General features: G+C 51.5%; 1 protein-coding gene across 2 annotated transcripts in view; it reads left to right on the top strand.

Moving 5' to 3' along the window:
* The window catches only part of PLEC (plectin), a 112419-nt gene that overhangs the window by 41835 nt on the left and 47847 nt on the right, over nucleotides 1-22737 (top strand). Inside the window, exon 1 of one of the 2 annotated variants that reach the window (XM_036753495.1) lies at nucleotides 3126-3203. The exons of the other annotated variant lie outside the window; for it this stretch is intronic. Within the exon in view, the coding sequence (XP_036609390.1) occupies nucleotides 3188-3203 (16 nt within the window). The 5' untranslated portion in view covers nucleotides 3126-3187. Of the gene's footprint in view, nucleotides 1-3125; nucleotides 3204-22737 lie in introns of those variants that run through there. 2 annotated transcript variants of the gene reach the window in all.

The following is a 22737-nucleotide window of genomic DNA, read 5'->3' as shown; positions in this document are numbered from 1 at the left end:
TGTATGTCTTTTCCCCCTTTGGACTCTCTCATGAGAACCTAAAGCCTGCTGTTTAAAAACGAGTTAGTTTGCCTTTCTTAGTTTTGAACATTTGTTAAATTGTGTTAACCTCGGGGATTGTTTGTTTGGGTGCCTTTTGGGGAAAATAGTTGGGAGGAGGGGAATGAAGGGAGCCCTCCCAAGAGAAAAGAGAAAGATTTAAAATTTTAAAGTTTGTAGAGTACTGTCTCTGATTCAAGGGGCTCAGACCTGGAGGGGGGAGGAGGAAAGAATTATAATTTTATTTGTTATAATTTCCCAGAGCAGGGAAAGATTATTTATTCTGAGAAACCCATCTAGGCAGTGAGTCAGTGGGAGGGTGGGGACGAATAAAAGTGACGGAGCAGCCCTTTTCACTACACCACCCCATCCATCCTAGCTTCCGATCAGTTAGCTATCTTATGACACCCCCTTAGCCTTCCTGTGCCTTCCTAGAGCAAAACTGTCTTTTCCACTCTTGATTCTCTCCTTGCCCCTTTCCTCCATGTATGTTGTTTTTAACTATCAGAATGTAATCTCTTTGAGGGCAAACTTTTTGTTTGCTTTGTATTTCTATCCCTAAGGACTTTGCATGGGTAAAGTTAGCATACACTAAGTGCTTAATAAACACTTTTTAATCCATTGACTTACCTTCATATAATGGCATTCTGGATGAGGTTTTCTGTGGACTTACTTCCATGCTTTTGGAAGTAATTTCCCTTCTTATTGTGTATGGCTCATTCCGATGACTTCTTATTGCAGGGAAATAAGATTCTCTTATTCTAAAATCGATCCTTTCTGGCATCCATTCAGAATTGAGTGACCATGAGCAAGCCGCTTAAACTTTCTGAGTTTCTGTTCCCTGTGCGATGACCGTAACAGTACCTATATCCCAGGGCTGTTGTGAGATGAGTTAGGTAGGTAAAGTGCTATCTAGAAAGGTCAGCTTTTTTTTAAATTGTCTGGGCTTTGGCAGCTGAGCCTAGGCACTCCCCTTGCCATCTCCATACCATCCCATGGATGGAATTCCATGTGCACCCTGTGTCTTCAAAAGACCTGGATAGGGCTTGAGGAGAATGGGGGAAAGCTGCCTCTTACAGCAAAGATGAGTGCATGCATTGCTTGAGGTGCCCCTCCAAGGGGATTCATTTATATTCTTCAGTATTCCAAGCAGCTTGCTAAGACCAAGTTGCAGAGAAGGTGCTGACCTGAGTCTTCCTTATATCAATGAAATCAGAGGTCCAGTTCCAATTCCTATCCCAAGCCCCCTCTGTTTATCTCTCAATACTTTTCCCAGAATGCTTCCCTCCTGCCTTGCTTGACTGTTTACTAATCTGCATCCAGAGAAAGAACTGATAAATAGAAATATGTATAGAATGTATAGTATATATAGAATGTATGGAATAATTGTGTATGTGTGTGTGTGTCTAATGGTAGCCATCTCTGGGGCAGGGAGGGAGAAAAAAAAGAAATGTATATGATAATTTTATTATATATTTAAAAAGAAAAGCAAGTTGTACATAATAGATTTGCAGTTTCACGTGAAACCATCTTTTCTATTATATACTGTTTTATGGAAATACTTGTTTTATTCCATGAATTAAAAATAAATTTAAAAAAAAAAAGATTCCTCCAGGAAGAGCAGAAGTGAATGGGCTTATGATAGCCCTTTCCTTGGGGGTAGGGGAGGCTAAGAATTCTGCTCCCTGGCAGGTGGGGCAGAGGGAGCTAGCCTGGGATGGGAGGAGGGATTGGGAATAGGGCAGTCAGCCCTTTGTATTTGTCCTTCCCTTTACTATGGCCCGATGTGGGTGTTCTCTGGACCCTGGGGTTCGAGGGGTGCAAGTCCCCAGAAACTCCATGTTCTTCTTCATCTTTAGGGGATCTCCTCCTCTCTCTCCCCCTCTGTATGTAGAGAGCAATTCATGGGTCCTGGAGCTTTTTGTCTACTAACGAATTGTTGGGTCCTGTCTCACTAATCCTGTGATGTCGGTTGGGTAGGTGGTAGTATTTCCCTCTTGAGGAAGCTGGCTCAGAAAAAAAGAAAGTAATTTGTTTCGGGTCATAGGGCTAATAAGTGGTATTGTTGAGCTTAGTACTATGACTATTTTTTTGGGGGGGGAGGCAAACTAGTGTCAAGTGTCTGAGGTCATATTTGAACTCAGGTCCCCAGGTCCTCCTGACTCCAGGCCCAGTTCTCCATCCACTGTGCCACCTAGCTGTACTTTTGAAGTCACCTGGAGGAAACATCCTGGAACTGTGGGAAGATCACTTAGTCTGGAGTCAGAAGGCCTGGGTTCGAATCTAAACTCTGCCATTTACTACTGGTGTGATGTTGGGCTTTAGTTTCCTCATATGTGAAATTGGGGAGTTGCACCCCTCCTCTAAGGTGCCTTCGAGTCACAAGTTTATGATCTTGTCTTTCAAACAGATAGCTTTTGGTTAGCTCATCTTGTGAACTCTTGAGGAAAGAAAGGGAGGTTTGACCAGGGTTCTGCCCAGGAGCAGGGGCTGTTCTCTGCCTGCCTGGAATTGAGTTCCATCTCTGAACCTGACTTGCTGCAAGATCTTGGGAAAGCCGTGTATTCTCCGTAGGCCTCAGTTTTTCTGTCTGTACGTTGGAGATATTTCCTGCTGCCAGCCTCATATCATGTGGGGGAGAGGATAAAAATGTACTCTGAGCTTTGGGGGAGGGAAGTGCCGTAGAAACTCTAGAAATCCTGGCCTTAACTGTAGAAACGGTGTGATCAGCCCCTGGGATGGGAGGGGTGGGGGGGGGAGTGGGCATGTAGCACAGAGCCACCACCCCCTCCTCCCACCTCCTCTGTCCCTGGCTGCTTGTGTTGGGGGAGTGTCCGAGGGGCTTAGTGCCCTCGCTGCCCCAGGGACCCTGTCATGTTCTAACTTGGGAGGCATGACGGTGGCGTAGATGTGGCAGACTCTCCTCTCTCCGTCTGATATTTATATCTTGCAAATACCCCCCTTCCCCCCTCCCCAATGGACTCAGGGGAAGGTGGTGCTGACATTTCACTGGAACCCTCTGAACTCTCCTGAAGAGCTCTGTGCCTCCAGCCCTGTCGCTGCTCCTCGGCTCTCTCCTGCTTGGTGGGGTGTGGGGTGTAGGGACTTCCCTGGCCTGCTGCTGTCCCCTCGAACTTAGTGATCCCCAATGAAGATTGTGCCGGGTAGGTGGGGCTGAGCCAAAGGGGGCTGAGGCCTTTTGGTAGAGGCGGTGGCAGTGATGGTGGATGGGTTTGGGGGGGGGGTTGGGGAGGAGGCAAAGGGAGTGGCTGTCTCCTGCCTTAACTTTGGATTGGAAAGGGACATTCTTAAAGTTGACTTGGCTATTTTCACCAAAGGACGAAGGTTATATAAAAAGCCTGGCCTGTTGCTCTAAGGGAAGTCTGACATCCTGGATGTCCATGACCAGGCTTCTTCTTTGTTCCCTGGAAGCTCTGTGTAGCTAGCCCCAGCCTGGCCCATCTCTTGCTTTGGCCCTGTCGGATGGGGCTTGTTGGGTCTTGATCTGAGTCTGGGTTCTCTACAAGGGCAAAGAGGGAGAGAGAAATACACTTCTGTCTCCTAATCCTCTCCTGGTTAGCAGCAGGTGGGGGCTGCCTGGGGGGGGAGGGGAGGGGAGAAGGCTGGCCTTAGATCCTAGATGCAGTGTGGGTTGGGTTGACCCTGGGGCTGTTGGCAGATTCTAGGCTGCTGTCCAGCAGAGACTTGATGACTGGCACTTGAGGGAAATCTCTGGGGGTAGTTGGAGGGGGAGTGGGGGCTCTTCACTGGTGGGGTGATCCGATGCCCGGATGTGGCTGGGTTCCCCATGAAGGTGTTTTCTGCTTCCATAGCTGCCTTTTTCTTACCCCACTTGGTTCCCACTTCCCATGGGAAGTAAGGGCCAGGGGTTCTGAGATACTTCCTCTGAGGGGGCAGCTTCAGGTGGTCTGGGGTTTGACTCAGAGAGGAAGGAATATCTGAACCCCACCTCTGCCCCACATCCTTTTCCCTCAGCTGGTTTTGTGGTATGATAGAATGCAGAGGACATGGTGTAAAGAGCCTGTGTTGAATCCTAACTCTCCTCTTTACCACCCTTGTGGCGTCAGGCGGATCTCTTCCTTGGGGCTCAGTTACCTCATCTCTAAACTAAGGGGCTTGGATTCAGTGACCCTTAAGGAAATCCCTTCCAGATCTAAGTCCTTGATCCTATAAAGACAGCACAGAGCTAAGTTCCAGTCCCAGCTTTGCCACTGATTAGCTGTGTGTCCTTGGGCTAGTCCCTCTCTCTGTCTAGATCTGTTTTCCCTTTTCTAAAATGAGGAGGTTGGACTAGATAACCCCCCAGGCTCCTTCTGGATAAACATTGTGGGATGTCTAGGCACAGGGACTCTCTGTGCCCTGGCTTGGCCTCAAAGCTCTGTGTGGGGGTGGGGGGACACAGGCCATTGGGAGGCAGAAGCCAGAGCAGGAACAGTCCCTCCCCCACAGGGTGTGTCTCTGGGCAGGCAGGAGTTAAGACCAAGGCTAACCTTGAGTCCACCCTGTATCTGCCAGAGAGATATCTGAGCCCAGACTGAGCTAAGGCAGGGAGAGGAGCTGAGAGAGGGAGGGAGGGGGAGAAAGGCAGTTATACGGCCAAGGACCCGTTGTTCTACACCCTGAACCCCCTAGAAAGTCCTCAGGGACTCCCCTTTTCCTCCTTTGGGGCAGCTGAGCAGGGGGGCCAGAGGCAGGAGAGTCCAGTGGGCAGCGCCTCCATCTGCATTGCAGGCTGCTCCTGGGGGCAGAAGGGGCTGGGTCTGGCAAGTTGAGGAGGAACTTCCTCCCTGCTTGCTGGCTTCAATCAGCTGGCTCCCTCCCTCCCTCCCTCCCTCCCTCCCTCTCCCTCCCTCCTTTCAGAGCAGGGAGGGGGCCGGGCCTTTGCCCAGCCTCTCTGCGCCAGCCCCAGGCATAGGCTCCAGCTAGCACCGGCATTGCCTGCCTGGGCTTAGCCCTCAGGGGCTGCCCACTCTGCACCCAGAGGCCCCATGGACCCCTCTGGTAATCTCTTCCCCTCCCTGGTTGTGGTAGGGCATGTTGTCACCTTAGTGGCTGTGTGGCACTGGCGGAGGTGGTGCCGACAGGCACAGGACACCCAAGGTAAGAACTGCTGTCTCTGTTGCCACTAAGGCTGCTGGCAGCAGAGACCGAAAGCCGTGGGGCGGGTGCTGGGAGGCGGGCCTGGGGCTTGGGGGCAGAATCTTCATTGGTGAGGGCAGACTGCACCCCTCCCTCTCCTCTTCAGTCCAACTTTCCCTTCCTCTGTCCTCCCTCCCCTCCCTTTCTCAGCCTTGAGCTAAGCTAAACACAACCACATGTGTGGGAAGCTTAACCCCTCCCTTCCCTGCGAGGTGAGAGTGCAGATGCCTGGGGAATCCTGGCAGGAAGTGGAGCCTGGCCGTAGACCATAGGGTCCCAGGTGCCAGCTTGCAGACCCTCTGGACTTGCTGCTAATTTGGGGATGTCTTCTTTGGCCCTGGCTTGCTGGGTTTTATATTAGGGTTGGGAAGATGATTCAGGCTGGGGCTGACAGTCCTTATCTGTCTCTTTTATTGAATTTTCCTGCCTGGAAGTTGCATAGTAGGGAGCTTGGGGCTGCCCTGAGCATAGATCAGATAGAACCTGGACCTGGAGGTGGGAGGACTAGTTCTGTTTAAATAGGGAAATGGGATGAATTAGGTCTGGTGCCAGGTCAGATAAATAAATGCAGACGGCAGGCTGGGTGTGGGAGGGCCTATTTTGAAGCCTTCTTATGGGCAGTTCATCCTCAGCCCAGGCCAGCTGCTGTCCCTGAGATTGATGCTCAGAGAGTAAGATGTCAGACTTCAGAGTAGAACAGCTGGCTCCAGCCAGCTCTGCCACTAAGAGCAGTGGACTGAGGCCCTTGTCTGCACTTGACAATGGCCAGGGTTGGGCCTGGTGGTAAGATTGGCCAGAGGTGCTGTCCCAGGTATTCAGGGAGCAGTGATGAGCAGAAAACCAGCCCTCTGGGTCTACGGAGCTGGGAAGTAGCTGAGCTCAGCTGAGCTGCTTCGTGTTCTAGTCAAGGCCTTTTCGCCTGGTGTCCTGGTCAGCTCCTCAGCCTTACTACCTTCATCAGCTCGGCCCTCCCTTTGCCCTAGGCCTCCTTCACTCTCCTCACTGGCAGGCGCAGCTGCTTTCTTGGCATGGTCTCACGTCTCCATGCCTGCTTGTGGTACCCAAACAGCTGAGCTGGCCTTTGCCTGCTCTTTCCACAAAGTCACCCTGGTCCCATAGGGCAGCCATGTCAGCAAGGAGCCCCCTCCTTCATCCCCAGAGCTCCAGCCCTCCCCACCCTTGAGTTCCACTCTTTTTGGTACTCTGGAGCCCTCCTGGAGTATGTGAGCCTGCCTTCCCAGGAATGGGCCATTTGAGTGTCTATCATATCGGGGGGAACTCCACTGAGCAGCAGCAGTGTGTCAGGTTCCTCTGGACAGGTGTGTCCTAAGAGAAAGGGCAGCGCTGTCCCTGGTCTGGAGCCCTGCCACCTCCAGTTCCTTTCTGATACGGATTGGGCCTCCACTCTCAGCTTCACTTCTCCTTAGTTTCCTGGGGGTAGGAGGCTTGACCATCTGAAATTGCCTCTTTACTAGGAAAAGAAAGCCACAGAACCAAGGCTTCCCCTCTTTCCCTGAGGTCCCAAGGCAGATAGCAAGACTTAATTTCCTTTACTGGAGTTGGGGGGGAGTGGGGGAAGGAAGGGATATTGATGGGTACTTGCTCTAACTGGGCAGATTCTACAGTTAAGCCCAGAGACTTGACCTTGGGAAGACAACAGAGGGATAATGGATCCAGTGTAGCTCTGCTATTGGTCGTAGCTTTTAGGAGAAGGGAATTGGAAGATAGCCTCTGTGTCCTTAGCTGGCTGGTGGGAGTGGGACAGGAGATTGGTTGGAGAAGATGGAATCAGGCAAGTTTTAGAGGTGATTGGCAGAGCTGTGCCATGGGCTTGGGGCAGGAAAATTAGGTGCAGCTGCTTTGGTTGGCTTTATCTAGGGGACTGAAGAGAGGACAGGCCCCTTTTGATTTGGGTCAATGAAGGGGACTTCAGAGGCCATTCTCCAGCCCAAGCCCAGGAAGTTATGCTCCTTGGATCAGGGATTAAATCTGACCACACCCTTCTCTTCCCGCCTTGGCCGCTTTCCTTTGCTTGTTGGCCAGCTACTGCTTCTTTGGCCTGGACGGTCCCACATCCTACTGTTTGGGGGGAGAAGGTCTGTCCCTGTCCTCCTCAGCCTGTCTTCCACTTCTCAAGCAAAATCCTGGGGCAAGGCTACCACACAAAGGGTAGGACATAAACTTAGGAAAGCCAGACTTCTCCCAGATTGCCTGCTATTTAACAAGAAGAGCCTGGACAAAGCTCTTGGTCAGGGCAGAAGATGGTGTGCTCACTCATTTGGGTGCAGGGAGGGTCAGGGTAGTGATGCCTGGGAGCAGTGGAGGTCAGGGTTGCTAGGAGACATGGGACAAAAAAGCCTGGGAGAGTCATGAACTAGGATGCTTGAATGAGGACTTGTCTATGCCTGATTGGTCCACTATCCTCTCCCAGCTTACCCACCCATCTTTCCCACCCCAGAAATCTGGTGGACCCCAAGAGGGCTCCTTGCTGCCACCTGGTGGGGCTTTCTTGGTGGGAGGGTGGGTGTGGTCAATTCCGAAGACTCATGTATAGGTCCTCAGGACTCTTAGAACAGTGGATCTTGGTGAGCTGAGGTAGGGAAGCATCCTTGTGGAGGATGGAGATACCCTCGGTTGAGGAGTTGGGGCTCCCTGAATGTGGTGCAGCTGTCAATCTAGGGCAAAGGATTCTTAATCCTTTTTTTGTGTCTTGGATACTTTTGGCCGTCTGCTAAAGCCTATGCCTTCCTCAGGATGATTTATTAAAAAATTCGTAATTGAAGGAAATGCTAAATTTCAGTTAGAGGTTAGTGAAAACAAAGATGTGCTATTTTTCCCATCCTAGTTCCTTCATCTCCAGGTCAAGGGGCTTGCTGGGTGTGGTCGCCTGGACCCTTTGAGAAGCCTTGGGAAAGGGCACTGTGACTCTGCATTGTGACTCAGCTTTTTGCCTTGGGACTGGCCTTTTGATGAGTCTCCATTGGCATGGAGTTTAGTTTTTGTTTTTTCCTGTAGAATTTTTAGCTTTGGTTAAAAAAAAAAAGCGCCAAGCATGCCCATCCAACCTCGCTCTCTCTAGCCTGGCTTCTCATCTCAGACAGTCTCCTCTGCCCCACCCTAACCTTCCTTCCTCTTTGGTGGTCCCTCTCCCTGCATTGGGTTGGCCTGTGTCTGCTCCCCCCTCCTCTCCCCTGCTGATCTGATTCTCCTGCCACGCCCTGTACTCTCTTCCTAAGCCCATCTCCCCCTCTTCTGGCTTGTGGTTTCCCTGAAATCTGTGTGGGCACTGGACTGCTGTTAACTCTCTCCTTCCTGCTTAGCCTACCCCACGCCTTCCCTCTCTTTCCCAGCCTCGGAGGCCTCTAATCTCTCGTTTAGTGGACTTCCCAACAGAGAAGCGGCTGTGGTTGTCACTTGCTGCTTTGCTCCTTCTCTATCTAGTATTGTCCATGTGTGGGACAATAGTACCTGACTCTGAACTGGGAGAGTCTAAGATGTACCTCAGGGCTCATTATTCCTGCCTGCCCTTGGGAGAGTCCCAGGGTAGTTATTCATCAGTCCCAGAGAGAGCTCTGAGGGGCTGGGGCCAGTGCCCAGGCAGTGCGGGCTGGTCAGCCCTGGAGTGTGTCTGGGACCTGGCTGTCGGCCACGGATCCTGGCTTCAGCCTGTGTGTAATAGCACTGTCCCTCTGCATTGTCTGATGTCCCAGGGAATTTCCCCGGTTGTGTGGGCGGGCTGCGTGTGCAGCTCCCCCCACCCCAACCCTCCGGGGACTCCCCTCTTCAGAAAAAGTCCTAGGACCCAGTTGAGTGCTGAGTTCTCAGGCCCGGGAGCCAGCTGCTGCTTGGAATCCCACAGAATCAGGCTTTGTTCTCACCCTCCTTGGGGAAGCCTGTCGCCTGGCGGTGTGGGTGTGGTCACCATCAGGGATGTGTGGGCCTCATGTGGGGTGTGGGCAGCCTGCCCACCCTAGTGGGCCTGCTCTTGTGTGCTGGGAAGGAGGCCCCTCTGTATTGCCCTCATCCATAGCTTGTCCGTGGGATGAGAATCAGAAGGCCTGATCTAAGGTGGAGCAAGAGGGCTCCAATTTTCCCTTGCCCCTCCCTTCAATGGGGTAGACTCAGAGGGAACTCCCACTTCGCCCTTCCCAGCCCACCTCTCATCAGCAGGGTGAGGCAGGCTGCCCCACTCTTCCCAGCTTTGATGTGGCAAGGTTGCCCTTGGGACGAAGGCAGGGATGCACCCCGTAGGTGCTCTGGGCAGGATTGGCTGAACTCTGGGCCCTTATTTTCCACTCCCGTGTACAGGGTAGGGCTGGGTAGGAGAGGGCTAGCAATGGCCAAAGGCTGGAGCAGCAGGGCCTGGCTGTTCTGGTCCGGGCAGTTTGCCTGGTTGCCTGACTGGGAGGGCGGGGAAATGAGAGGGAGGGAGGGAGGGAGGAGGAGGATGTGGTGAGCAGGAACAGGGCTGTCTCCCCACACGCAGCAGGGGAAGGCACTACCCACCCTATAGACCTCTGAGCCTGGCTCTCTGGCATAGCCGAGCCCCCCGGGAGGGAGGGAGCCTCTGTGGGCACTTCCAAGCCATGGCCGGAGCCCAGGTACCAGGGGCTACTACTGTCTTGGCCCCCTACACGTTCCAAAGAGAGATCCTGCTGGATCGGTCTTGCTGGCTGGACGGTGGCTCGGAGCAGGACAGGAAAGGCTACCTGTACCAGCAGCTCTGCTGTGTAGGTGGGTGCCCAGGGAGGGAGTGGGAAGAGACGAGGGGTGGGGCAGCCTCCTCTCTGAGCTATGGGGACCCTTCCTGCCACCTTGGGACCCCTGTTCTCTGGCTCACTTGAGGACCTGAGTCTGGGGACACTACTGTTTCTGTTTGGGTCCCCAGGGAGCCTATCGGGGAGCTTCGGGTGAAGCATTGCTATCAGGGCTATAGGAGTTAAAGGGGCGGGTAGTGGGAGGGGCTGCAGGCCAGGCACACCTCATCCCTGCGTGTTTTCCCGGAACACACACACACCGTGGAAAATGGAAACTTTGCCCAATCTCCCTCCACCTCCTGCCTTCTGCTCTTCTCCCCTGTGGTCCCCCCTGCCCCTCCCCCAGCTCTGCTCCCTGCTTTCCCTGTGACACACTAGGAGGCCCCTGTCTTTTCTGTTTGCTTGTTTCCATGGCCATAGTTTTTGTGTACAGTACACACTAGCGGTGCTAATGGGGGAGGAGGAGGGGGGTTTTGGGGACAATGAGGCCAGGCTGGGGGGTGGGGGTGGCAGGGGGATTTAGAGGACTCTGTGGTTTCTGGCTCAGGTACCTCAATACCAAGATCAATGCCTTCTCTCCCCATCACATGGTGGATGACGTGGCCCCAAGCGTTTTCACTTGAGGGCTGGTACCAGGTTTTCTCTTCCAGCCCGTATGTCCATGGTCAGGTCCAGGAGCCAGCCTCTTTGATGTTCTCTGGGTAACCCTTGTGAATCACTGGTAACCAATATGTGTGCCTGAGACAGAGAAGATCAAACCATCACCTACATGGAGCTTGACACTTCGTGGGCGAGGACAGGGCTGAAGCCAAGTGGTGCTCCATAGCCAAAGGACTGGAGAGTGCCGACCCTCCAGAGACGTTATAGGGCTTTCCCCATATTCCTTCCTTCCCTGTGGTGTTCCACGGTCTCAGCTGTGGGGGTCTAGGGCAGGAACAGAGAAATAGAGAAAATGTCCCAAAGCACAGATAAATAAATCAGGAGTGGTTCTTGCCCTGTCCAGTTCGGTGGAACATCTCACTTGGTTTAGCTGAAGTTTTGATGTTCATTAGGACCAAGGGACGAGGGCGTTTTTAAGGGTCCAGGATAGTCTTTGGATGAAGAAATGACTTTTGAGTTGCTTGTCTCCAAACAAATTGAAACCTTTGATGTATAAAGTGTCCTCAGAAAGTGATTGTAGGAACCAGTTCTCCAACTCCAATTATCCATCTTCTCTGTGACTTTGAGCGCCTCTTCCCTATTTCTAGTCCTTGGTTCCCAGGAGGCTGGGGTTGGGCTTGGTGGGGAGAGGGATAGGAAGGGGAGGAAAAACTTGGATTAAGATTTGAGGATGACCATTGCCCCCAACTACAGCAGACAGGGTTAGACTTGGACAAAGGTAGTTTGCTCATCAGCTTCTCTCCTCATTCTGTGGTGGATAAGGTAGCCCCAACATTGTCTGAGTTTGGCATTAAAAAAAGCTAGGACAGCAAGCAAGCTGCTCCCCTGACAAATTGGGGGTCCAAAGAAGGTCCTGCCAGGCTTAAACAATGGGCTAAACCTAACCAAATAAAACAGTAGGAATCAATGTTAAGTCTGCCTCTTGAGTTAAAAAAAAATCAACTATGAATAGAGAATGAAGAAGATAAGACTAGAAAGCAGACTGCAAGCTTGATGTGAGTCAAAAATGTGAGAAGACAGCCAAAAAACAAACAAACAAACCCCGATGTAGTTTGTTCTGTGGAATTAAGTGCGGGGTATAGTTTAGACCTGTGATTTCATCTGTGGGGAGTTTTCCTGGTATGAAAACCCCCTCCACTGACCCAAATCTGCAACTCATCTATAAATTATGGGGGATTATAGACTTAGGGCGTTGCCCAGGGGGTGCTGGGAGTTCTAAGTGACTAGCCCACGCTACCCAGTAACTTTGTGGCTGGAACAGTACTGAAACCCAAGTCTTTTGAATCCAAAGCTGGCCTCTTACCAACTACTCTATGATGCCTCTTTAGGTTACAGCAATGGAAGGGGCGCCTCATTCTGAGAGAGGTGATAATCGCACTGTTCTTTCTCCTGTTCAGACTCACTTGGAGTATTTTGTCTGGCGCTGGGCATTCAGGTTCTAGGAATGACACTGACAAACTAGAACACATCCAAAGGAAGGTGGCCGGGGTGGAGAGGGCCGGTTAGGTGGCTCAGTTGATTGAGCGCTGTGCCCAGTCAGGAAGACCTGACTTCAGATATCTGGCCTCAGATGCTTACCAGCTGGTTTACTCTGGGCAAGTCACTTAACCTCTGTTTGCCTCAGTCTTCTCATCTGCAGAATGGAGGTCATACTACCTCCCAAGACTGTGAGGCTCAAAGGAGATAAATTGTGCCTGTCACTTGACTCAATAAATGTTAGCTATCATTATTTTTGTTAATTGAAACTATGACACAGGAAGATCAACTGTAGGAACTCAGAATGTTCAGCTCAAGATGAGATGCTTGGGTGGGGTAGGGAAGAGGGGGAATGGAGCCTAGAATTGCATCCTCAGTCAGATATTTGAAGTTTGTCGTGTATAAGAAGGAATAGATTATTCTGCTTGGCACTTTTGTTGTCCAGTCACTTTCAGTCGTGTCCGACTCCCCGTGACCCCATTTGGGGTTTTCTTGGCAAAGATACTGGAGTGGTTTGCCATTTCCTTCTCCTGCTCATTTTACACATGAGGAAACTGAGGCAAACAGGGTTACACAGCTAGTAAGTGTCTGAGGCAGGATTTGAACTCTGCTCTTCTGGACTCTAGGCCTGGCACTCTATCCATCACACCATCCTGCTTAGCCCTAGTGGGGAAAATTACCATCAATGAGTGGAAATTACAGGGAGGCAGACTTTGACTCAGGAGGAACATCCTACAAATTAGAGCTGCCCAAAAAATCCATTAGACTGTCTTGGAGGTGGGAGCCATTAGTGAGTGCTGGGTGATCCCTTGATGAAGACGTGGTTGATGGGATCCGTGCCCTAGGAGTTGGTCAGACTGGTTGATCTTTGAGTCCCTTTCATGCTGTATCCTGGAATACAGACTTCCAACTCTATACTTTGCAAGCTCAGTCGTCTGAGCTTTGTGCCTCATTTGTGTTATGTTAGATCTTCCTCTAATTATTTAGTTAAATCATATTCTTTAACCTGAACATGGCTTAGTTATTTCAAAAGAAGGTTTTTTTCTTTGACAGTGGGAGAACTGGGAGAATCTAGGTACCCCAGGGGCCAGGGAGGGACTGGTGGCAGCCCCCACAAAGAGCCTGACATCCCAAAGGGTGGGGGAGTTTGTGAGAGGGTGGATCTGCTAGACAATAGCCTTTTAAAGTTTTATTGAGGCTCTTTTCTTCCTCTGTCACTTTCCTGTAACTCCCTCCCATCTCGACCCCCAGCCCTCCTTAGTAACAAAAAAGTACAGTCGAACAAAACAAATCAACACGTTGTTGGTGTCTAAAAATATATGTCTCATTCTACAAAATAGTCTTATAGCCATGAGGCCTTGACTTTTACCTCCTTGGGGATTTCTCCCTTTTTAATAGTTTATATATATATGTTCTTATTTTTTTAAATTTTTAAATTTTATTTTTAAATTTTAAATTTTAAAAATTCTGAATTTACAAACACCGGAAAGGAGAGAGAACATTTCCATATACAAAAGAGAACAGAAAGAGACTGTGTGAAACTGTGAAATCCCTGTTACATACAGCTTGCTTCCTGCAGTGCTTCTTTCTATAGCATAGGGGTACTCTTCTTTGTCTAGGCCTTTTTTATAGCTGGGTCCTGGGATAAGGCTGAGAATGTAGAATGGGGGAGGGAGTTCGAGCTCACTCAAGTTCTGGCACCTGGGATGGCGTCTTGCTGAAGAAATAACCCTTTTAAGTTTGGAAACAGCGTCTTCAGTTGAATTAGAAGCCTCTTCACCCAAAGTGTTTGATCCTTCATAGAATCGTAGATTTAGAGCAGGAAGGAGCCTTAGAAACCATTGAGCCCAACCCCTGTATTTTACAGATGAGGAAACTCACCCATCTAGTGAGTCTTGGGGGCAGGATTTGAACTCTGATCTTCCTGACTCAGAGTTCCAGGCTCTCCCAGCTGAGGACACAGCTCTTGGTCAGAGATGGATGTGACAGGTAGGAGGTAGGGCATTTGGAAGTGGTAAAATGAGGCTCTCTGGCCATATGATCAGTAAGAACCTTACAGCTCTAAATTCTGAGAGTTTTCTTAATGAAAAGATCAATTTGGGCACAACTTAAAGAGAATCTTGGTAACAATGAGAGCTCTCGGGATAGGCAACCTGGGGAGGCATTCCCCCCTCCCCCCCACCCCCAACACACACATGGCTAGAGGTCTTTGAGTAGGATCTGAAGGACAACTTTCCGTTGTCAGGGATACCATAGAGTGAATTCCTGCTCATTCAAGGGTTTTCTCCAACTCTGGGACTCTGTGATCTCAAAGTCTGTCTTCCCCACGTAGCACACAGCCTAAAAGTGCTGGACAGGGTGTCAGAACTTTTTTCTTTTAGGTCGTTGGAAACACATTGGAAGAATTTAGAAACTTTACTAAGGCATTAAAGGGGAAAGGACATTAAAATAAAATAATGTTCTTAAGCCTAGGATTTCCAGGTTACAACGTGAGCTTCTCTTCTCACCAAAGAACTGGCTACAAGTCCACCCGATCTAATTCATCCCCAGTCCCTTCCTGTGGGGAACAGTGGGCAGGCTCAATTATCTCCTGGGATGTAAAGGCAAGGATGAATTTATATTCTGACTTGTGGGGCCCCCTCTCCCTTTTGGCTAGGAGGAGTAGGGAAGAAAGGAAGAGGGGAACCCCTAGTTTGTTGGGTTTTTAAAAAAAATTGATGAAGATTCCTGAGTACCCAACAGTAGGCCAGATCATGTGGGAGGTGGAGTGATGCTAAGTGAGTGGTGCCATCTTCGCTTGGTAGGAATTTACCATCTTCAGCAAGTTAGGAGACATCAGTAATTTGAGTACTAGGTAATAGCAGTGCCTGGGAGGGGTTCAGAGGAGGGAAAGCTCAATCCCTGCTGGGGTGGGGTTGGTCTGAGAAGCTGATTAAGATGGGAAAATTGGAGCTGGGCCTTGTGGGATGTTCGAGGAGGGGTGGTGGTGAAAGGTCTTACAGTTGTAGTGTGGAGCCACTGGGGCAGACACAGGGAATAGTCAGGTGAGCCTTTGTTTTTTGAACAGTAACTGAGGACCATGATGGTTTAGTGGGGCTTGGGGGCAGGAAGACTTGGATTTAGATCTAGCTTCTTATAGTAGCCCTGTTCTCCTGGGCAAATTATGAAACCTCTCTGTGTCTCTTTTAACTCCCCAGCCCTTGAATTTCCTAAATCCCATATGGATAGGTAGAGGGGATTCCCTACTGTGAGGATATCGCAGCTCCTCATTTCCCTAAACAAGAGCATTTGCAGAGAGGCACCATAGCATAGCATAGAGGTTGAAGGGCTGGCCTTAGAAGATCAGGAGTAGCTGAGCCGAGTCTCACCTCAGACACAGGCTGGCTGTGTGACCTGGGGTGAGCCATTTAACCTTTCTGTGCTCCAAGAAACTCTTAAGACTGTACATCCACATTGGTGGAGATAGTTTCTCCTCTCTGTAGCTCCCTGTGTGAACTGGATTTTCAACAAGTACATTTTTGTATCGCTCTGCTAAGGATGGCCCCAGAGACCCTCGATCAGTGAGGATAGGGCAAGCGTGTCATAGACACTATCATAGAGCTAGTAAAATTTGCAAAGCAGCTTGGGAAGAGCAAGGGAGGAAAGCTAGTGAATGGAGAGGAAGGGGGCGATGCTGGAGAGGGAACCTGACCCCTTCTCATCTCATCCCTAAGCAGGGCATGAGGATGATGGGAATCGGGCTTTCTGCTCTCATGAAGCCCCTGGTGTTCCTGAGCTCATATCTTCTGCCATGGGGCTGGTGACTGCTCAGGAGAGCCTGCCAGGGGCTCTCCACCCTGGCCTTCTCTCCTCTGCTCCTTCTCCCCTCCCATCTCCCTCTTCAGGTTCCTCATAGAATGTCAGTAGATGGAAATCATCCAGTCTCGTCTCCCGCCTCTATTTTCTTGTCTATGACATGCTCCTCCCCTTATCTCCTGTCTCTCTCTTTCATCTGCCTTCGTTTCTAGCTTCTGCTTTGAAGAGAGGAGCTCTCTGGGAGGAGCTGCCTTTTCTCCATCCCTTCTTCTTCTCCTCTCTCCTGTGCCACCTTAGGGCTTTGAACTCATCGGATGTCACCTGCTGTCACCTGTGGGGCTCTGGTGCCCCCCTCTGGTTGATATTCGTAATAGCTGGAACCAAACCTCATCCAGAAATCAGGATCTACTCAGACGCAGCTTGGTACAATGACCCTGGGCTGTGGGGTCAGAGGGCCTGGGTTCAGATCCTACCTCTGATGCTTACTACTTGTGACTTTGAGCAAGTTTCCTCTCAGGGACTCACCTTTCTCATTTGTAAAATAAGGGTTGGGGGTTGGGGGGGATGGTTAATTTGGAATCCATGACCTCTCAGGAGCCTTCCAGTTCCACATCTATGAGAAGCTGATCTGCCAGTCCCGAAAAGGTCATGATTGGGGGGCTAGCTCTATGGTCATGACTAGGAGGCAGCTTTCTGGCCCCCTCCTTGTTTGGGGGGGTTGGAGGAGAGTCCTGGGCTTGAGTCTCTGGAGCTTTAGCAGGGGTGGGATGGAAGTGGATCTATTTCTGGGTCTGGTGACACCCGGGTGCATCATGCAGCCCTACAGCTGGATCTCATCACTCCAGATGTGCCAGGGAATGGAAAATACTTGTGGTTCTGAGACGGCTGCATTCTTTTCCGTGGCTGGCTCCGTGCAGGGCTTGGGGGTTGGGGGTAGAGCTCTATTTAATATATTCCTGGATGCCAAAGCTGGCTAGCTTGGGGTTTCAGACCTTGAAGCTGCAGCCAGGATTCCCCAAGCCCCTATTCTCCCCCTGGTGATTGTATCCTGCCTGTTTTACCCTTGCCCTCCCCTAGCCTGGCATTGGGCTGCCAGCGATCTCTTGAGGCCCCTGTTGTCCAGAGTCCTGGCCAGCACAAAATGTCCCTGCCCAGGTTGGAGGCTGGGAGGAACCTCATCAGGGTTTCCATCTCTATCCCTTTGTCCCTTTGCACTGTTATTATGGCCTGTTATCTGGAAGAGCCCCACCCAAAAAGCAAACACAGCCCCTCTAGGCCCTCCCCTTAGCTCACAGGTGCGGCTTCCTTCCCTACTGACTCACTGGTACTTCCCCACAGACCCTCTCCTCTCTGCATATAGCTCTTCCTTCTCCCCACTCCCCACTGGGCTCTGACTCACTGGCACTCTGCCCCAGCTGGCTCATCTCTACCACTTCTCCTGGGCCCCTCTGAATCTGACTCTGCTTCTGCAGAGGGAAGCCCTCTGTGAGTCACCACTGCCCTCCCCCAAGCCACACTTTCTCCCCCTGGCTCTTCTCGGGTTTGGCCTCTGACACTCTCTGTGGTAGCTGGGGCCTGGTAGCTAAATGGGTAGAGAAGGGAGTGGCCTGAGGCATTCTGCTAGAGGTGCTGACTCAAGGTGGAGATCTGACCCCTGCATATCTGGGCCTAGAAATCAGTTGAGGAGGAAAAGAGGGAAGGGCCCTTGACCCTCAGGAAGTACCCTATCCCCCCAAATGCTACCTGGGGTATGTGGAGGGGGTGGAGAATGGGGGAATGGGTGTCTCCCCTGGTGCTATATGACTCATCACACAGCTATGTAGCACAGGCTCCTGCAACCCCTCTGTGTGGAAAGGGGCAAGGTCCTTGATCCCAGGCAGAGCTAGGGCAAAAGACCACAGACACGAATACATGCTTAGAGCTGAATTAAATAGAAGGCCTGCCATGAAGTGGGGAGAAGGACCTAGCCTCGATCCTTTCTTTGGGTTCTTAATATCATCTGAAGCGGAGTACCAGAGGAGAGACTCTTAGTTTACCTCCCTGTTGCCTCAGAGATCATGGAAGTTTGCCTGCCATATCCCTTCCTTGGTAGGCCCTGGGGAGGGCATTCTGACCAGTGACTAAGGGTTGGGACTTGCGAACTTGCCATCTGAGAGGGAGGCATTTTCTGTCTTTAAATTCCATTCCCCAATTGTATGCATTTGGGAATCAAGGAAGTTTTGGGGTGTTTGGCTGATTTTAAGTGGCATTACTACCTTTGTGCCTTGGGCAAGTTACCCTTCCTGGGCTTTGGTTTGCTCATCTGTAAAATGAGGTGGTTGAACAAGGGCATAGGTTCCCGAAGTGGACGATACCGGCCGGGGGTGGTGGTAGTAGTAGTTTGAAATGACACAAATTTAAAACAGCAACAACACCAACAAACCATTAAAGAGTTAAAGAAAGTAGATTTCCAGGGGGGCACTGAGTAATTTTTTTTAAAGGCCAAATAAGTTTGGGAACCTCTGGACTAGGTGATGACCTCTGAGGTTCTATCCAGCTCTGTCTCCAAACCTATTACTTGCCTTTCTTCTCTGTGCATGTTACAACTTTCCCAGAATATAAATTCCCTGAGGTCAGGGATTCTTTCTTTTCTTTCTTCCTTCCTCCCTCCCCCCCCCCCCATATTTGTATTGCCACTACCAAGTACAATGATTTGCGTGTAGTAGGCACTTTGAGGTTGAGTTGAAATGGGTTGGAGTGGCCTAGTGTAGACAGAAGCCATGGACAGAGCTGAGAGCAGGGGAGCTTACCATCTGGATCTCTAACTGGAGCTGGAGGTGGGCAGAGACAATGGCTGGAAAGGTGGACATCGAGAATTGGGGAGAGGAATCGGAAGAGACAGACCTGAGTGTCTGCAGGTAGTGTTAGTGATAAGAGCAACAGTAATAATTGTTATAAGGTTTTCAAAGCACTTTACAGGTATTATTTTATCCTCACAACAACCCTGGGAAGTAGGTGTTCTTATGATCTCCCCATTTAACAAATAAAGAAACTGAGGCAGAGGGCAAGAGACTTGCCCAGGGTCATGTTACTGGTAAGCATCTGAGGCCAGATTTTGAGTTTTCTTGGATCCCAGTCCAGCACCTGAGAAGAGACTCTTAGAATAGGGAGGGACAGCCACTTTTAGTAGAACAAAAAGAATTCATTTTAACTAATGGGGGTGGGGAGGGGTGGTTGTCTGCAAGAAGGGATGGGAGCTGAGAATTGACTTTGCCTTCTGTAAGATACCAGGACCTGAAATGGAGGCAGAGTGGAATGTGGGTTTTGTATTGATTTTCTGTCACTGTCAAATAGGGCTTTAGCCAGGCGGCTTATACTGAGTGACTGCTTTGTTTAAAAAAAAAAAAAAAAAAGCCTGTCTCTGATAGAGACAGGGCAAGAGGACCTAATTTTGGTGCCCTTGGACAGCTCCTGGCCTAGTTGTGTATGAGGATCTAGGCCTGGCTTGGAGTTGTGGATTTCAGTTAAAGAACAGTAAGAGACAAGACTGCTTAGCTAGGATGGGACCAGGTAGAGACAGGCCCTTGAAGGCTAGCATGAACCGTTTGGACATGATTCTGCAGGCTTTACCTGTAGGGAACCGCTGACCAGAGGTCTCTGTGAGCAGGGATGGCATTCAGGCAGATGTAACTTCTTTAAAAAGACGATAGGGCCTTAGTGAAATGACCCATGGGCCGAATCTGGTGAAGAGAAACTAATGAGAATGCTGTTGTATTAACTAAGCCAGCTGTGAAGGAATAATAATAAATCAGCTCATGTCCACCCACCCATTTAAGTCTTGCAAAACCATTTTGCTGAATTTTTCCCTCAAAACGGCTCTATGAGGTGGCTGCTATTATAGCCACCACTGATTCACAGATGAGGCAGCTGAGCCTTAGAGAGCTGGGTGATTTGCCTGGTAGCGAAGGTGGAATTTGCACCCAGGGTTTTCCTGACTCCGTGCTCCAGTGCTTGGTCCATTAATCCTCACCACCTTCCTTAGTGCCTTTTCCACATCCTCATAGAGCTTTGCTCTTTAGGGACTTTCAGTTCTGAAATAACTGTTGGGGCGGAATTCAGAGCGGAGTAGGACCTATAGACCGCCAGCCTCTCTTGTGACTCATTGTGGTACTGTTCCTAAGAATTTACTCCACAAGCGTTTACTCACTCTGTACTTAGACTTTATCAAATTTTAGTATCAGTGATGAGAGGTGGTAGAAATGGTCATAGACTTTGGAGCTTGAACGACATGATGGGGGTCCCAAGGAGGCAAAGAAATGGGGCCAGTTTCAAAGCCAAAGGCTGCCTGGCTATTCTGGTCCTTGTCTAGTTTGGGCTCCCCAGGGTAGGATCAGGGCTGCCCCTCCCTGGTGAACTCTGGGCCTTTTGAAGGAGAGAGGACCATCCTGGGCTTGGGGCTTCTCTGGTGCAGTGCAGTAAATGGGAAGGGGCTTACAGATCAGACGGCTGCTAGGAAGGAGGAGTGTGTGGTGTGAGTCCCCCTGTCCCTCTCTCCTAGACCTTGGCCTGGCTTGCAGGGCCATTGGGCCTCCCTGCATCCCTGGACACTGATGGCTGGGCTTTGGACAGGAGAGGAAATGGTTAATGCTTGCCATCTCTGCCTGCCTGCCCTCCCGTGCTGTGGCTTGGCTTGCCCAGCTCGGGCTGTGGTCGTGGTTAGGAAACTATATGGTGGTTTCCTGTTTCTGGCTAGCAAGCAGTGCCTTACAATGTGCAGATGCAGAGAGAGGAGTTCCCGCCTCCTGGGGGCCTGCCCCGCCCCACCCCGCCCAACCCAGCCGGCCCAGCCTGGGGCACACCTAGTCCTGAGAGCAGTCCCATACCTCTGGGTGGGAGGGAGGCAGGGGGCTGGGCCAGGCTGGGGAGAAAGAGGAGGAGCAGGCAACAGGGCCAGCAGCCCCACTGGTGGCAGCAGCAGCAGCAGCAGCAGCAGCAGCCACTCTGGGAGTGGAGCTGGAGCCTGGGGAGTGGCCACACTAACTTCTGTACTTCAGAGTGTTAGGGAAGGCAGAGGAAGTGTCTGCTGTTGCTTCGTAGCCCAGCCCAGTGCCCGCTGCTGGCCTCCTTCCTCCCTTCGTCAGTGGGATCCTGGTGGGTCAGTTGGGTGGGAGCCCTGCAGATCAGGCCAGGCCAGGAGCCCCATCTAGAGCCTGCCTCCCCTCGGTTCCTCGGGCAAGGGGACCATGTCGCGGCAGAGACTGAAGAGCCAGGAGCCCCAGAACCCTGTGCAGAAGAGAACCAACTCTGAGGATAACCTCTACTTGGCTGTCCTCAGGGCTTCAGAGGGCAAGAAAGGTAGTGAGACCCATTGCCCCTTCCCTGGGGGAGAGACTGCTGGCCGGCTGGCTGGCCACAGGTAGAGGGAGGGAGGGAGGCGGGAAAGGGAGCCGAGCTCTGGGACTGTCCCAGGTGAGATCCACTTCTAGGGGACCAGTTGGCTTTGGGGAGCTGTCTGGGAAGCTAGAAGTGGTTATGCAGCTCTGGTGGTGAACTTCCTGAAACATCTGGGGGCTCTGAAACTAAGAGGACTTGGGGGGGGGGTGTCTGGAGAGCTGGGCCACTCACTGGTGTGCCTGGCCAATGCAGGGTTCTGATACTCTGAAGAGGTGGGAGCCTTGTAGATTCTATGGGGCATGGGGGCCCCGTGGGGCTGAGCAGGCAAGGGGTAAAGCTGCTGAGTTGTGGTCAGTGGCTGGCTGAAGGCCCTGGGCTGCCCATTCAGAATGGGCTCAGTGCCACCACAGAGCCCCAGGGCCCCATAGAATTGGTGGACATGCTTGCCTCCCTCACCTTGGCCAGGTGTGTGTGTATGTGTGTAGGGGCAGGGGGTCCTAAGAACCTACTTGGCCAGAGGCCAGCACCTCATAACAGGGCAGGTGGGCCACCAGAGGCCCTGATACAGGGAGACAGGGCCAGCGGGGCTGGGGGAGGCCCGACATGGATAGTGTGGGGGGGGGGGGCGTGTTCTGGCTCAGGCAGGTGAAGGTGGACACTGTTGATTTCTCTAGGGGAAGGCACTAGGCCCTCCCTCCTGTGCCGCCTGCCCCTCTTCCATCTCTCCCAGGAGGGGCCAGGCTTTGGGGCCTGGCTCTACCCTCCTCACTAAGCCGATTTGGGGCTCTTTGGAGCCTTTCTTCACTGACCCCAGCTCTTACCCCCGGGCTGTGTGTGTATGCCTGTTGTTGTGGTGGGAATGAGATTGGAGAAGGGAGAAAGAGTAAAAGCTTATGGGTGGGTTCCTAGCTGGGGAATGTGGGTGGGGAAAAGGGGACGTTCGAAGTTGGGCTCCTCCCCCCTGCCCTGCTGCAGGCCTGGCTTAGCCCCTTTCCCCTGGTGGAACCTGGACCTTCACCTCCTCCCCCTTCTTTCTTGGGAGCTGGCAGTCTGGTATGTTGTGTCTGATTGTCCTATCTCAGGTGCTCTGTGTGTGTGTGTGTGTGTGTGTGTGTGTGTGTGTGTGTGTAACAGTGATTCCCTTTGCTGTTTTGTGAGGGGGTGGGGTGAGTGGGAAGCTGAAGCCCAGAGAGGCCAAAGGCCTAGGTGCTCCAGCCTGGGCCCAGGCCATACTCAGAACAGGGAAGGGCCCAAGACTGGGCATCAGGCATGGCATCAAGAGGAAGCCTAGCTGGGAGGGGCCATCCTAAGCCTGGCTTGTTGTGGGGGTGGGGGACGGGCCGGGACATGCTCCGTGGGCTCTGGGGTGCGGCTGCCAGCTCAGGGCTGGACGGGTGGGAGCCTTCCCGTCTTGGGGAGAAGAGACAATGGGGGAATTGAGCAGGAGGCGCCTGGCCCTCCTTGGCTCCCCTGCCTT

Source organism: Trichosurus vulpecula, chromosome 1 (assembly GCF_011100635.1).
Source record: "Trichosurus vulpecula isolate mTriVul1 chromosome 1, mTriVul1.pri, whole genome shotgun sequence".
NCBI lineage: Eukaryota > Metazoa > Chordata > Mammalia > Diprotodontia > Phalangeridae > Trichosurus > Trichosurus vulpecula.
This window is presented reverse-complemented; position numbering and strand designations above follow the sequence as displayed.